Source organism: Atta colombica, unplaced genomic scaffold (assembly GCF_001594045.1).
Source record: "Atta colombica isolate Treedump-2 unplaced genomic scaffold, Acol1.0 scaffold295, whole genome shotgun sequence".
Classification (NCBI taxonomy): domain Eukaryota; kingdom Metazoa; phylum Arthropoda; class Insecta; order Hymenoptera; family Formicidae; genus Atta; species Atta colombica.
This window is the reverse complement of record NW_017259398.1, coordinates 333,762-348,887: the sequence shown is the minus strand read 5'-3', so window position 1 is coordinate 348,887 and position 15,126 is coordinate 333,762. Positions and strand designations below refer to the sequence as shown.

The 15,126-nt window shown below is 30.9% G+C and overlaps 4 protein-coding genes across 12 annotated transcripts in view; 3 read left to right on the top strand and 1 right to left on the bottom strand.

Annotated features, from left to right (window-relative positions):
* Positions 1–2,625, bottom strand: part of LOC108690114 (UPF0692 protein CG33108) — a 3,733-nt gene extending 1,108 nt beyond the window's left edge. Inside the window, exons 1-3 of one of the 3 annotated variants that reach the window (XM_018197239.1) lie at positions 2,279–2,625; positions 1,183–1,583; positions 599–931 (exon numbers count right to left, since the gene is read on the bottom strand). In XM_018197239.1, the coding sequence (XP_018052728.1) occupies positions 599–931; positions 1,183–1,397 (548 nt within the window). In that variant the 5' untranslated portion in view covers positions 1,398–1,583; positions 2,279–2,625. Of the gene's footprint in view, positions 1–598; positions 932–1,182; positions 1,584–1,898; positions 2,249–2,278 lie in introns of those variants that run through there. The other 2 variants (XM_018197240.1, XM_018197238.1) reach the window with 2 other exon arrangements.
* A 1,781-nt stretch (positions 2,626–4,406) lies between these two features.
* On the top strand, positions 4,407–7,151 carry LOC108690125 (60S ribosomal protein L30). The gene is made up of 4 exons (XM_018197259.1): positions 4,407–4,453; positions 4,553–4,603; positions 5,503–5,648; positions 6,929–7,151. Exons 2-4 carry the CDS (start codon positions 4,583–4,585, stop codon positions 7,104–7,106), a joined length of 345 nt encoding a protein of 114 aa, XP_018052748.1. The 5' UTR covers positions 4,407–4,453; positions 4,553–4,582; the 3' UTR covers positions 7,107–7,151.
* Positions 7,152–9,313: 2,162 nt separating this feature from the next.
* Positions 9,314–11,081, top strand: LOC108690130 (ribosome biogenesis protein NSA2 homolog). Of its 3 annotated transcripts, none has more exons than XM_018197269.1 (3): positions 9,314–9,334; positions 9,548–9,733; positions 10,171–11,081. In XM_018197269.1, the coding sequence occupies exon 3, from the start codon at positions 10,213–10,215 to the stop codon at positions 10,990–10,992; it is 780 nt and encodes a 259-aa protein (XP_018052758.1). In that variant the 5' UTR covers positions 9,314–9,334; positions 9,548–9,733; positions 10,171–10,212; the 3' UTR covers positions 10,993–11,081. The 3 variants fall into 3 exon arrangements, with proteins under 3 accessions (XP_018052758.1, XP_018052759.1, XP_018052757.1); XM_018197270.1 differs by having other exon boundaries at positions 9,320–9,334; positions 9,585–9,733; XM_018197268.1 differs by having other exon boundaries at positions 9,330–9,392; positions 9,496–9,733.
* Positions 11,082–12,492: 1,411 nt separating this feature from the next.
* Positions 12,493–14,489, top strand: LOC108690127 (cytochrome b561-like). Of its 5 annotated transcripts, none has more exons than XM_018197264.1 (5): positions 12,493–12,610; positions 13,465–13,689; positions 13,772–13,980; positions 14,051–14,208; positions 14,282–14,486. In XM_018197264.1, the coding sequence occupies exons 2-5, from the start codon at positions 13,467–13,469 to the stop codon at positions 14,433–14,435; spliced, it is 744 nt and encodes a 247-aa protein (XP_018052753.1). In that variant the 5' UTR covers positions 12,493–12,610; positions 13,465–13,466; the 3' UTR covers positions 14,436–14,486. The 5 variants fall into 5 exon arrangements, with proteins under 5 accessions (XP_018052753.1, XP_018052754.1, XP_018052751.1 ...); XM_018197265.1 differs by lacking the exon at positions 12,493–12,610 and adding an exon at positions 12,621–12,642 and having other exon boundaries at positions 14,282–14,488; XM_018197262.1 differs by lacking the exon at positions 12,493–12,610 and adding an exon at positions 12,696–12,892 and having other exon boundaries at positions 14,282–14,488.
* Positions 14,490–15,126: the final 637 nt, after the last annotated feature.

The following is a 15,126-nucleotide window of genomic DNA, read 5'->3' as shown; positions in this document are numbered from 1 at the left end:
ATTTTGCAACAATATATAAGATATTATAACATTATGAATATATATACTTATTTATAGAACATTTATATAATAAAAGATTTATATAATAAAAGATCAATAATATAAAATTTCAACCAGATGTATTCCCGAATATTAATAATATCCGGCTATCCGATCGGATAATACATTTTTTTTTATTTTTTTATTTATTAACTTGTTACTCTTTACCTCATTACTTTTATTTAATTCTAGGTTGCTCTCAATTTTAGAGATTAGTGATAACCTAAGATAAGTAAAAATCCTCATTTGTATCATCTAATTAAATAATTCTTCATTACCGTTAATTTTATTTTCACCTGCTTTAATTATTTTCTTATTCTTATTATCTTTCTTATTTATATTAATTTTTTCGCTTGAACTTGATTCGTCATCTGATGAAATTATTTTAATATTTTTATTTTCTTTCGTCCCTATTCGGTCGGATGATAAAAAAGGATAATACCGGATATCGGATACTTTTCGGATATTCGATGCATCCCTATAATAAATGTTCTCCAGAAGAAAAATAGGAAAAATACAATCTGAAATTTAGAATACATCCCTCAATTATAAATTATACCTGGAAGAGATTAGACCCACAAGCAATGCCCAATGCGCTTTATGACCTTTTTTTAAACATGGAGCGTGATTGAAATCAGAATCATATGGTATCAACACCATTGCTCCATGTGCTAAAGCATGAGTTAATGTATCTGGACACTGTTGTAAATCTACTAAAATATCTGGTTTATGATCAGGTAAATATTCCGCAGCCAATGTTCCCATAAAATCGACACTGTATACTTCTCCATGCTGTGTAAACCCTCGTACACGAGCTTCAGCAAGAAGTTGATTTACAGAAACTGGTTTTGTGTATTCTTGCGATGCCATAGAAAGTGCCACTAAACCGCACCTACAAAGCATTAAATACTTAACAATTATTAAAATTTAATACTAATTTAACATTTTACAATTTCGAAAAGTACAAGAATTAATTAAATGTAAACTAAATGTATTATAATGATGAAATAGAATTGATACAATTGCAAATAAGAAAAAAATTACATTCTTTTTTCTCTTTTAAAATAAAAGAATTACATAGTATTTTAATTAGTAGTTTCTGAGAGAGAGAAGACTTACTAAATACATTAAAATAATACTCACTGTGGTCCATCTTGAAGAATTGGTTCTACTTGACAGAAGTAAGTTACCTCTGCATCTTTCAACTCATTTCGTGAGATCAGCTTTTCGATTTCAGCTTCTGCAGATGTAAGTGTGATTTTGGCCCAAGAGGGCAGAGAATCAGTATCATTGACTTCCGTTTTCTCACACATAGGTATTTCTGGCAAACTAGAGAGGGTCGGGGATGGTGCTGGCATTTCTCAATGCCAAAATGCAAATAAATAATCGTTGAATTTGATATAAAAAGATATACAAATGTTTTAATAGCTAAGAAATGTCACCCACAGATGCGAGAAGTCTTGTTTGTATCATTGCTTACAATGACTTTGACAACATTCAAAAAGAATATTCTCTGTTCATTCTAGAAAGTTCCTTGGAATTTCCTGCAAGATTTACAAAAACATAATTCACACAAATAACCATATAAGATTTGATTCAAATGCAATTAATTTTAGAAAGCACACACATTGTTACTTGAAACTTGAATTATTCTTGTTATGTGAGTTTATATTATATACAGGACAATCTATAGGGAAGAGATTATTGAAGTATATTTTTACGATTATTAAGTCGATTAACGCTAAAAGACTCTACCACTACGAATACGAACACAATGATTAGCACGATAATATAATAAGATAATATAATAAATATACAAAGACAATGTCAATGTTTTACAAATTGAAAATCGAACGTACTCTTCGAGAGACTTATAACTTCTAATGGCAGCGCATCGCACAATCAACGTGGAAAGAGACAATAATCAATTTCTAACGGGATATAAACATATTAAGCCAAGAGATCTCGATGTTAATTACGAGTACAAACGATGCGAACGATGCGGAAGTTAGTTTTTGGAGAGGAAACGAGTTGACGATTTTTATTTATCATATAACGACAAGATGACTGGTTACGCCTGGTTGCGCCGTATGACTTTGACATTTGCACGTCACGTTCGTCCCCTCCCCCTTCTTGCCGCACAGTTGACACCGTGTGACAAATCGTGACTCATGCATATACATTATATAATTCCGCGATGAGTACCAACACATTAGCATGCATTCACATTACGGCTTACGCTTAAGCGTTTCAGCGCTTCAGTGCTGCGCGAGTTCGTAGTGTTCGTACCAAATAAATGCTTTAACCGAGATACGTTAACTCGAAGCTTTTCAAAGTCTCATGATAGAGCCGCCGACGAAGATCTTTTCAAACGAGTGTGCAGGGGTTAGGCTCTACTCGCAGACGTCCGTCAATGACGACCGACGAATAGTCGCAAGTAGTCGACGAACGACTACGAACAACCAAGTGTCGGGGACGTCTACCACAGTCTTCCGAAAATATACACCAGTGTATGTACATCATGCATGCACACACGCGTATATGTATATACTTTCTGATAAGAAGATTCTCGCGATATGACACATGAAACGATAGCTCGAACCATGATATAAGAATACAAGAGATGCATTCGGGAAGACGCTATTAACGTCTGTGTCATTCTATCCTTGTTTTACATCTAATAAACAACGAAGATAGAATGATAGAGATAGTGCTGCTAATAGTGTCCCTCTGAACGCATCAAAGGTATATCATTGGGCATAAAGCTGCTTTTTCATACGAGCAAAGAAAAGCTAGCGTTTATCCCCACTCCGTCACAATTCAAATTCAGCGTTGAAAAGCTATTGCATCCTTCCTTTTCATGGAGCGAAATTTCGCTGGCGAAGTTACTCCCACTATATCGTGAATAAAGGAGCATTGACTAACAATTAAAAAAATTGATCAATCAAAAAATGCTTCGAAATATTATATTTGGCCAATCAAGTGGGCCATAGTCAGAGTTATTTCGCTAATAATTGGACAGTCGAACTTTGAGCGTTTATTCGCTATTTTGGCGAAAATTGATAGAGAGAGAATAAAACGCCAGCTTTTACTCGCTGAAAGCATAAAGTCGGTTCTACATTAGTTGCAAGCCGATCGCAAGTTTGTTGCGACAGTCAATGAAGCTTGCATTTTGAAATCAACGCTTTATATTGGCTGTCGCAACAAACTTGCGATCGGTTTACAACTAATGTAAAACCATACTTAATGTATAAGAAAATGTACCAATCAAAGTCCTTCATTTCCTTCCTTTCCATGTAATAAAGAACTCTGATTGGCTGGATTTCTTATGTCTTATATGTTATGCGTTATGCAAGAGTCTGCTCTCCACGAGCAAATCCACTAATATCCACACGACTTACATAGTCGCATAAACGTATGCGGATAAAAAAAATTATCCAATCACATTTAATGTGCGTCTTAAGAGAAATGCGATTGGATAATTTTCTTTATGATACATTTATATGGCTGTGCAAGTTGTGTGGATATAGCCTGAAGTACGCAATGCTTGTTTTTCTGCTGGATTGCTAGCTGGATTAGGATCTTGTCACCATTGGATGCGATATTGGCAGCATCGCAACCAATATGGTAGCAAAATTGTAAGTCCGGATCTACAATAAATTTTTAAGTCATAAAAAATGGACAAATCACAATCGATTAAGAGCTCCACACAATGAAAGGAATAGAGAATAGAGAATAGAGAATAAGGGGCTCCGCACAATAAAAGGAACAGGAAACAGAGAGCAGAGAATAAGAATTTCAACCTATCAGAAACTGTGTATTCCACAATACATGATTTCTGATAGGTTAAAATTCTTATTCTCTGTTCTCTATTCCTTTTATCGTGCGGATCCCCTTATTCTTCTCGCATTCGCCCGTAATTAGTCAATTTCTTAAAGCTTAAGGTTTAGAACACTATTTGTATAGATTCTAACTAATCCAGCTAGCAATCCAGCAGGAAAACAAGCATTGTGTGCCGCCGACTTGTTAATTCTATATTGTGAACGGCACCCTCAAGCAGTGAAGCAGCAACCAACACTAAATGATATTTACAATGGCGTAAAGGTGCCTTTTCATGTTGATGTTCAACGCTCATTTTCAGCATCAATATAGGTCACTTAATCAAAATTGACGCAGATATTCGTGAAATTCTCATCGTGACTTATTTTGATGACGAAAATGCGTCGAGTGTCAAAACAGGTCACGTGATCAAAATGACGAATACCAAGCATCAATCTTGATCATGTCGAGCGTCAGCATGAAAATGCAGCTTAAAATTACTAACATTTTGACGACATTGTTCACGAGCTCTTTTATCACTTTGTTCTCTACTCTCTCCATTCTTTTTCTTTTTCGTTGTTGTTCCTTGTGGAAGGTATGTGATATTGAATTTCAAATGTATATATTATTTTGCTATATATAATTGTTTAAATATATATAAAATTAATAATTATGAATATTATTACATTATTAGCTGAAGTGAGAAGAACCGCTGATTGTAAAAATGGTGGCTCAGAAAAAACAGGTAATTGGCAATGCCATGTGCTCGTTCATAAATATTCTTTAGCAAAGTTTTTAAAGCCTTTTCAATAAATATTTATTAATTGTATTATTATAATATTTCTTATAATATTAATATTACTATTACTAATTATTAATTATTATAATGTATGCAAATCATATTTGTGATTGTTTCGAAGTTAAATGAAAAATTGAGATTATGCAAAACACAGCAATCTGAAATAAATTGGCTATTTCAGCATTCATATTGTTTTAAACTTATGTCTGTCTAATATTGAAGATAAAAAAAAAGTAGTACTTTCTAGGATAATTATTTAGAATAGCTACCTCACCTTCGATTTTAATAAAATTAGACCAGATTCGAGCGTTTCACTAAAAACGAAGGCCTGCTCTACTCTTGCTATGTACAAAAAGTTGTAAACTCATGTGGAATCGCAAAGTGAGAAATTTAATAAAAAAGAAATTGATTTTTTTGGTTTTACAAGGGTTTTACAAGAGGAGGAGCGAGAATCCTTCACACATATATGTATTTAATAATTATAGAGGATTTTGCTTCCTTCCGCACCTCTGTGGAGCAATTGTTATTAAATCATCTGCAATTGTTAAGTACATATATGTGCGAAGGATTCTCTCTCCCTTCTCCCTTGTAAAACCAAAATTAATTTTTTTTTTTTATTAAATCTTTATGTACAAACTTGGAAACCTATGTGGAATCATGAAAAGTTGTAAACTCATGAGCAATGAAAGAGAAAGATGATCTGAATATTAAACAAACATTATTGCTATTCTAAATAATTACCCTTTCCAGATAATATAAATATATTTTAATCAACAATTTGTAATTTCTTGTTACTTTTGTAATGTTAAGCATATTTATTGAAATTTTATTACTGAATTATATAGAAAAAGGCCCAGGAGAGCATCAATACCAGATTAGCTCTCGTCATGAAATCTGGTAAATATGTCCTTGGTTATAAGCAGACTCTGAAGTCCCTTCGTCAAGGCAAAGCCAAATTGGTCATCATTGCTAGTAATACACCACCATTAAGGTGAGACTGAGAAGTAGCACTCCTTTTGTATCAACAAATTGACATATTTAATGAAGTCTCTTATAGCGTTTTCCACTTAGAAAACTGAGCACCAATGCCGTGCTAGGTTTTGATGAAATCTGAGCTAGTATAGTAATATTGCAGGTTTAGTATGATTCAATGAAACACTGAATATTACTTATTTTATAATAATATATGATTTATTTACTTCTTACAAAAAATATTAATTTTTCTTGAATTTCAAAATTGTTTAACTCAAAATGTTTATATTATGGCATAGATATTACTACATTTATTGGAAACAATATTGTTATGGAATTAATTAGAATAATATAATATAGAATAATATAATATTATATTTTACTTTAACATAATATCATCTCAAAGCTTAAATACAGCCTCAATTTCAGTCAATTTCAACTTGTACTGGTCTCTACTGTCTTTAAAGACAGTAGAGAAAAAGTTTATCTCAGTATAACTTTTTTTTGCATTAGTTTCGTCAATAAAACATTAAACACTGACTACGTTTATGGCTTGATTTATGTTGAAATTATAACATCAATGTTATAATTTCAACATAAATCAAGCCATAAACGTAGTCAGTGTTTAATGTTTTATTGACGAAACTAATGCAAAAAAAAGTTATACTGAGATAAACTTTTTCTCTGATGATTGGCCAATTTCATAGCATTCCTCTAAAGAATGGAATGACTATTGACATATTTGGCCCGAGTGAATTTGCACTAATCTGGATTGTATTAATGATGTTTTCCTTGGATATAAAACATGTAACATCAATCAATAGTAGAACATTATCCAACTCAAATCGGTGTAAACCTGCTCGAGTAAAAAACGCTATGTAATTAATCACTTTTCTAACATCGATATAATTCGATTATAACTTCAACAAAGCATCGAGGCATATAAACATAGTTATAGAAAATATCCGAACTGGTTTTAATAATGGAACAATTGCACTCAGTGTGCGGCAGTGTTTCACTAGTTCTCCCAGTAGAAAACGCTATTAAATGGATAAAATTTGTAAATTTATAAATATAAACTTTTTATATTTTAGAATTAGTAAAGTATCAATTAAATGAGTAATCTATATTAAAATTATGTATTAAAAGAGATTGAAAATATTATATGTCAATTTGTGTATTATAAATTGTAATAGGAGTACTATGGAGTAGTCTCCTGCTCCTGCTTGTAAGTGCAGGGAGTATTGAATTATAATTCTTCAACATTTCAATAAAACATGATTTGTTTGAATTTAACAGGAAATCCGAAATCGAATATTATGCGATGTTGGCAAAGACTGGTGTACATCATTATACCGGAAATAATATCGAGCTAGGTACAGCCTGTGGTAAATATTTCCGTGTTTGTACACTTTCGATCACAGATCCTGGCAATTCTGACATTATAAAGTCAATGCCGACTGGTGATCAAGCATAATGTATATTTTTAATTTAATAAAAAATACGAAACAATTTTAAAAAATTATTTATTTCTGTTCTTAATCTAAATATTTGTATGTATGTATGTACACACACACACACACACACACACACACACACACACACACACACACCAGAGAGAAACCTGAGAAATGACGTAAGAGCCTTTTTCCGCAAAATGCGGCCGACTATTGTCCTCTAAAGAAATGGATGTAAACTACACAATAATATCCATTTTTTTGCGGCGCCTAATGAAAATAAATTGCTGAAATAATTAAAATCTATCAAATTAATAGAGATTCAGGTTTCTCTCTGTATTCATAGTCAGATCTATTTAAGATTGTCTTAAGTAATCAATCTTAAGATGACGTGAATCAGACGAACATACAGCTGTATTAGCATCTTAGGACATTACTTAAGATCTTAAAATAAGAATCGACTGAATATCAAAATGAATTCCGCCTTTAATGCATATGGCACACTGGATGCGACAAGCGATATCCAATAAGAATTCTGTATCGCTACGTACAACCAAGCAGAGCTTTCACGATTCAAAGCTGATATGTAATATAAAAAATTTATTTGTTAATACCTTTAAAATATCTATAATTTTAATTATATTATTGAAATTAAAAAGAAAACACAAATATAGGTATTCAAATATAGCACGGGAATTTTTATAACATGGAGGACTAATCAATGCACTACTTTATTATAATGCAATTTGCAATTTGAATAAAGTTAGAATTCTTCTAATTGCAAGCAAAATTACATTTAATTTAAAGTTGTAAAGAAAATTTAAAACGAATTAACTTGTATAAGAAGCAACTCCGCCGATTTTGTTGATGGTTTTGTAAGTATATTTATTCGTACAAAACGAGCTACTAATAAATTCAGTCCGTTTTTGTAGATAAGTATATTTTAAATTTATTTTTTATTTTGATGTCGAATTATTTTATTATATTTTGCTCATCATATTGCATAACTTTTTTAATGTTATCTTTTATTGTAATCATTCATTATACATTCAATAATATAATAATAATTGTTTACAATATGGCAGTTTACAAATTAAGAATTGTCACGTTTAGATCGATACTGTGATCCACTTTAGTAGTCATGAGTGATAGCACGTTGATGGCTTTATATCACTTTCAATTTTCGGATCGAAAGCGTATGATGCATGAATTTAAATTTATTGAATTACCGGATATTACTATTAAAATAATATATACTTTATTCTTTTATTTAAAATACATATTTTAAATAAAATTGTTTTAAATATGATTAATCCCTGACTAAAAGGACTTATTTAAAATAAGAGATGTAAAGTAAGTTTATATTACATGAAATAAAATAAAATCCAATTAATATTTCATCACGGAATTAATGAAATAATTTCTCATATCGATTTTCTCGAAACTTAGCTGCAAGTTTTTGATTTAGTGGCGCGTGTCATTTAATATAATTATCGTGGTTGAAGATCATATATTTGATATTTATTTTATAATTTCAAATATTTCGTATCAAGTATCCAGCAAACGAGAATGGATTAAAATGGATTGAAACTTTTTTCTATTCAAATACGTATTTTAAATAGCGAATACTTTTTTTAGATTTAATTGGAGTCAATTGAATTCAATCAGATTCAATTGGATGTAATTGGATTGAAAAACTGCATTTCAAAATTTTGAATTGAACATTATTCACAATGTACAGAAAAAGCTAATATTATTTTTAGATTGAAAGATATAAAGATATGCTCCATGCAATGTCTATAAATGAATAAAAATGTATTCAGAATTGAAAAACATTTTAACATTCGTGAATCAATATTTCTGAAAATCTGAATCCATTTCAATTCATTTCAATCCATTCTCATTTGCTGGACAGAAAACATTAAAAATGTAAAGAATTTAAGAATATATTATTTTACTTATCGTAATATTCGTTATTATTTCGACAGTTAAACTAATCAGCTTGTTCAATTATTTGTCTTTGTTGTTTACCAATTAATAAAAAAGGATAAAACTATATATCATGCATTTTATGTGCAAGGGTATATCCAAACAGCTTGCACAGTCGCATAAAGAAAATTATCCAATCATATTTACGTGCGTCTTTATAGGAGAAATGTGATTGGATAATTTTCTTTATGCATATAATACGTTTATGCAATTGTTTGGATATATCCTTACTCGGAAACGCACTCTGAGGCTCGTACAAGTAGGTAGCCATGCCGCTCTTCTTTACATTAATATCGATTTATCATCGCCAGTATTAGGTATCAATTATGAAACTTTATTCTTAGGATGGAAAGTGAAAAGTGAAAATTTTAATCATTGAAGTTAATGAAGAAATTTTTCATTTTTCACTTTTTATCCTAGGAAAAAAGTTTCATGATTGATACCCTGAAAAAATGAATCTGTGTATCTTCAGAAAAGTGAATCTTGCTATGTAGTTTGGACTTTGTTAGAGGGCAGTAATTGCGCGGCAGCATTTTGCGAGCCTAAGGGTCTGAGATCTGAGATTTCTCTCTGATAACTGTTTCCACCATGGTCGGATGATAGTTTCATCTTCATCTCGTGTTTTCGTCATATTTTCGTTTCTGCAGCGTAATCAGAGGTAAATTTTGATGCAATTTTTTGATGAATTAATCCCGGTTGTATCAATGTTACCTTGACTTTAAGCTTAAAACTATTTTTCCTTTTCTCTAGAGAGAAAAGGATATCTCCAATATGTATGATTACATGTTAAAAGACAATATATATGCTTTTGCAGTTATTGCCTCCGGTGTACATGTACTTTGATTATATTGAATTATAATTTATCGCGTTAACTGCTTCGATAAAGACAATACTTAAACGAATATTTGTTCAGGTTAATATTATACAAGCGAAATTATTTCCTAGATATTTAATATTATTTTCTCTGTAATAATATTAAATATGACAAATATAATATATACGCAGTACTATTGTAGAAAATTACATAATTATACTAGTTTTAATATGCTAATAAAATCTATATCCAAATTATTTAAATAATAACTTCTTTTTCAGAAAGAATTAATTCTATGTGAATATAAAAATTCATGTAGAAAAATGCCACAAAACGAATATATTGAGAGGCACCGTAAGCTCCATGGTCGCCGTTTGGACTATGAAGAAAGAAAGAGGAAGAGAGAGGCTCGTGCTCCTCACAAACGAGCAGAGCAAGCCCGTACTTTGCGTGGTTTAAAAGCTAAAATGTTCAACAAAGAGCGACGCAACGAAAAGATTCAAATAAAAAAGAAGATTAGAGCTCATGAAGAGAAGAAAGTAAAGGTGAAATCTGATAAGTTGCCCGAAGGAGCATTGCCTGTATATCTGCTGGATCGTGATGTTACAAAACGTGCGAAAGTGCTGTCGAATATGATAAAACAAAAACGAAAGGAGAAAGTTGGCAAATGGGATGTTCCAATACCTAAAGTGAGAGCGCAATCAGAGTCTGAAGTTTTCAAAGTAGTGAGAAGTGGCAAGACGAAACGGAAATCATGGAAACGCATGGTGACTAAAGTGACCTTTGTAGGAGAGAATTTTACAAGGAAACCGCCGAAATTTGAAAGATTCATCAGACCGATGGCATTAAGATTCAAAACCGCACATGTAACTCATCCCGAGCTCAAGGCAACTTTCTCGTTGCCGATTATTGGCGTTAAAAAAAATCCGAGTTCCCCTATGTATACAAATTTAGGTGTTATTACCAAGGGAACTATTATTGAAGTGAATATCTCAGAATTAGGTCTTGTAACACAATCGGGTAAAGTTGTATGGGGAAAATTTGCTCAAGTTACGAATAATCCTGAGAATGATGGATGTATCAATGCTGTTTTGCTTGTATAAATTTGTATTATAATTCCTAAATTATGATTTTACTGATAATTTTTGAAATATTTTATTATATGTACAATAGCAATGATAATTTACAACAATTTATATTAAAAATACAGTATAATAATTAGGAAAGGCATAAGAGTCAGCTACAACATTGTATTATAGTCATAATGAGGAAGGACAATATAATTGGATATTAATATACAATTAAATATTTAATTGTATGTTAGTATCCAATTATATTATGTTGTTCCTCATTCTAACTATAATATTGCATTAAATCGAATATCTGAAGATGATTCAATCAGGAAATCAAAACATGTAATCATTATTTATATTTTATGTATTAATTTTGTAATATTATATGATTATTGTAGCTGACTCTTATATGCCCTTTCTAATTGTTATATTGTATTTGACATTAAGAGTTCTGTATTTGTTTTGTTTATATTAAAAAATAATTTCCTGATAATATCCTGTACATACATAGCCATAGTTATATTTTATGAATACACTACTTATTTATTATTACAGATTAAACAAGCGCCACTTTGTAAGAAGAATAATTGAAAAGACATACTTTTCTTTTTTTTTTTTATAACGTTATTCCACCAAAATTACATTTTTCATATTAATACTATAACATTATTGATAAAAAAAAAAATATATATATGCGTGCGTGCGTGCAAGTAGAAAAAAAGGTGTTTTTTTTAAGGTGTAATCACTAATCCAGCAGGAAAACAAGTATCGTGTGTGTCGCAAGTTTTAGCTAGGTTAATCCGCCGAACTTCTTAGTGATTCTTTCGATCCCTTCTTTTACAGATACACTTTACATGCGCGAAATGAGAGAACGCACTTGTGACCAACAAGGCAAAGAAACTGATCAAAATTTCGTTACAAATCTTTGAAGCATTTGATGGACCAATTAGAAGAAAGAATTTTACAAACTAACCAATTAAAAAATACTTTAAAGCGTTTATAGCATTGTGTTGATCATATCCAGAGAATCATGGGTGAGGAGCGGAGAGTGTTCTCTTCTCTGATTGGTTCTGCCATTTATTGTGCACTTCCGCACAATAAATGTGCATGGTGTATACTTATATGTATGTACATATACACAACTAGTACAATACTAGTGTGTGCAGCACTGTATGTCCATCACGCTCCTACCATATCTCCAAAGCTGGTTCTATATTAGTTGCAAACTGATTGCTTTGGGGATATGGTATGCAAGTTTGTTGCGCCAATCTGAAACTTGCATTTTGAAATCAACACTTCATATTGCTTTCGCAACAAACAAAGAATTGATCCCCTGTATCTTGAAAATTACAAAGAGCGAATTTACTAGAATACTAATAATTTCATTGGTCAACATCTAGTAAATTTGCTCACTTTTGTAATTTTCTTTTCATTTCGAGATATCGACTCCCAGAACTTGCGGTGGAAAAAGAACAGACCTTATAGCACACAGAGCTGAGCATATTCCTGAACGCACTTGTATAAGTGAGAGGTGTCAGGTGAGAGCCTTCTCTTATTTCGAAGAAAAGATCAATAATGTTCTCTATCGCGTGACGTCATACAATGTGAACGTATGAATAGGTCTCGTGATACTTGTTGATCTTATCCGGTAAGTATTATTTTACAAGAATTGCATCAGGAGTAAGTACGTGCGATATACGGCTTATTTCGTTTGTTGAAAGCTCCCCTTATATCGAATGTTACGATAATAATTATCATATCACGCCGTTAAGTATTTAATACTGATGAGTGTTGGTCTACTTGAGAGATAATAGTAACAGCTATCATTTGAATAATTTCTGTTTCTCCATATCATTCAGCGATCAAATGTACACTGTCATCTAATAACACTTCTGAAATATGAAACGTCGCATTTATATGCAATCCACATGTATGAAATTAATTTATTTTGTTATATATTATTTTATAAATGCAGTCTTAATCGATATCGTTTAAATGTGTGTAAACTTCTTACAGACGGTGATTCATATTTTGTTTTCATTTTTTTTTTGTATGTGTATAAACATAAAGATATCTTTTATCATCTGTTTGTCTTCTGTTTTTCACCTGTTGCTTCTATAGATTAGTGTCTATATAAAAAAAAAATTTATCGTTATTATTTGGTTATTATTTTGGAGACATAAAATGCAAGTGTCAAATTATCCATATGAATATGTAAGATGTGTAAGTATGTTTACAACAGCCAGAAATTTGATAAAATTGCTGTGATGATAGAAAATTGAATGTGGATTATGTTTCTATCAACACAGCAAGTTACATAGCTTTATATAATGTAAGACATTTATAGAATAAACTTAACATATGTTTGTCTCTACATTGTAAAATTTATTTTATATATTATTTTAAATGTTATTTACTAATATTCATCAATATTAATCAATATTTTTTTTTGTATTTATTAACACTTATCGATATTTTTGTCATATAATGAGACATTTTTAGATATGGAGCAAATAAGAGAGGCACCCCAAATTCAATCTCACTCTTTGGAAGGTTTCATTCCTCTTCTCAGTCTTACTGAGGGATGTGGCGCGCTTCTTGTAATCTTGATGATTGTATGGACAGGATATTATAGACAAGGTTTCTCATGGAGATCTAATCCAAAACTCGAATTTAACTGGCATCCTTTATTAATGACTATAGGGCTTGTATTTTTATATGCCAATGGTACAATATAAAAGTAAAAAGTTTCCTACATCACATATATGCTCATATACATATGATTTACGAATCTATTTTCTATTTGTAGCCATGCTTCTCTATAGAACACAAAGAAATGTTCACAAACAGCGACTAAAGTTAACTCATGCAGGAATAATGTTGTTTATTATATTGTTAGTGGTGATCGCTTTAGTAGCCGTCTTCGACAGTCACAATCTTGCTCCGCTTCCTATACCAAATATGTATTCTCTACATAGTTGGGTTGGATTGACTACCGTAATATTATTCTGCTGTCAGGTAAATCTATGAAACTTGCCTGACAATCTTGTATTCATAGACATATATGTCAATGTATTTTTGTTTACAGTGGGTCGCTGGATGTGTTTCCTTCCTTTATCCCGGATTGCAAACTCCATTACGGGCTTCTTATATGCCATTGCATGTATTTTTTGGCATTGCAGCCTTTGTGGGCGCAATTGCTTCGTGCTTGTTGGGACTTAACGAGAAAGCGATCTTTGCATTACAGTTAGTAGCGATAGACTTAGTTAGTAAATATGATGAGTAATCAAAAAATATATTTTTCTATTTGAAATTTCAGAAGTAAATATTCAGCCTTCGTCAGTGAAGGGATATTGATAAACTTTATAGGATTACTGCTGGTATTGTTTGGAGGCTTATCTGTATATTTAGTAACGCAGGAACGTTATCGACGTTTGTCAAGACCTGAGGATGAAGTCCTATTATCCGGCTAATAGGAATTATGATGTGTTGCCAGATTTGTTCATCGATATAAATAAACTGGATGGTTACTATTCCAAACTTAATAAGTATTACTTAATAAGTATTACTTAATAAGTATTTATTATAAATTTCTTACGTGAGTTTTATGTTAATTTCATAAATAAGGTTGATTCAATTGATTGAAATATATATACAAAAAAAGAAACAATGGCACGTTCAGATAAAGCGTTATCAGATAAAATTGCCAATCATTTTACTGAGTGATTGAACGTGATTGATTTGACAAAAATTCTCAATGTTTTTAAGAATTTTTCAGATTTTAAAGGAATATACAAAGATCGGTTCAAAGTATTCAACTAAAATTTCACCATTAAAAAAAAATATTTTAATTTATACAAAAAAATCTGAAAAATTTTCTAAAATTATAAAATTAATACGAAAATTCTGAAATTTTGAAAAAATTAGAAATTTTTTTTTTTTTAAATTATATGAAGAATTCTAAAAAAAATTTTTATCACAGCAAGTAAAAATCAATTATGTATAATCGCTCAGTAAGCAGCTTTCTGGTTTAAATATGTGTTATGTTTGTGTCCAATATTTTATTATATCTTTTTGTATTCTAGTCTACTTTTTAATATCTTAATAAAAAATATATATATATTTATAAGTTAACATATTTAAGATATTTCCATACTTTTGTGT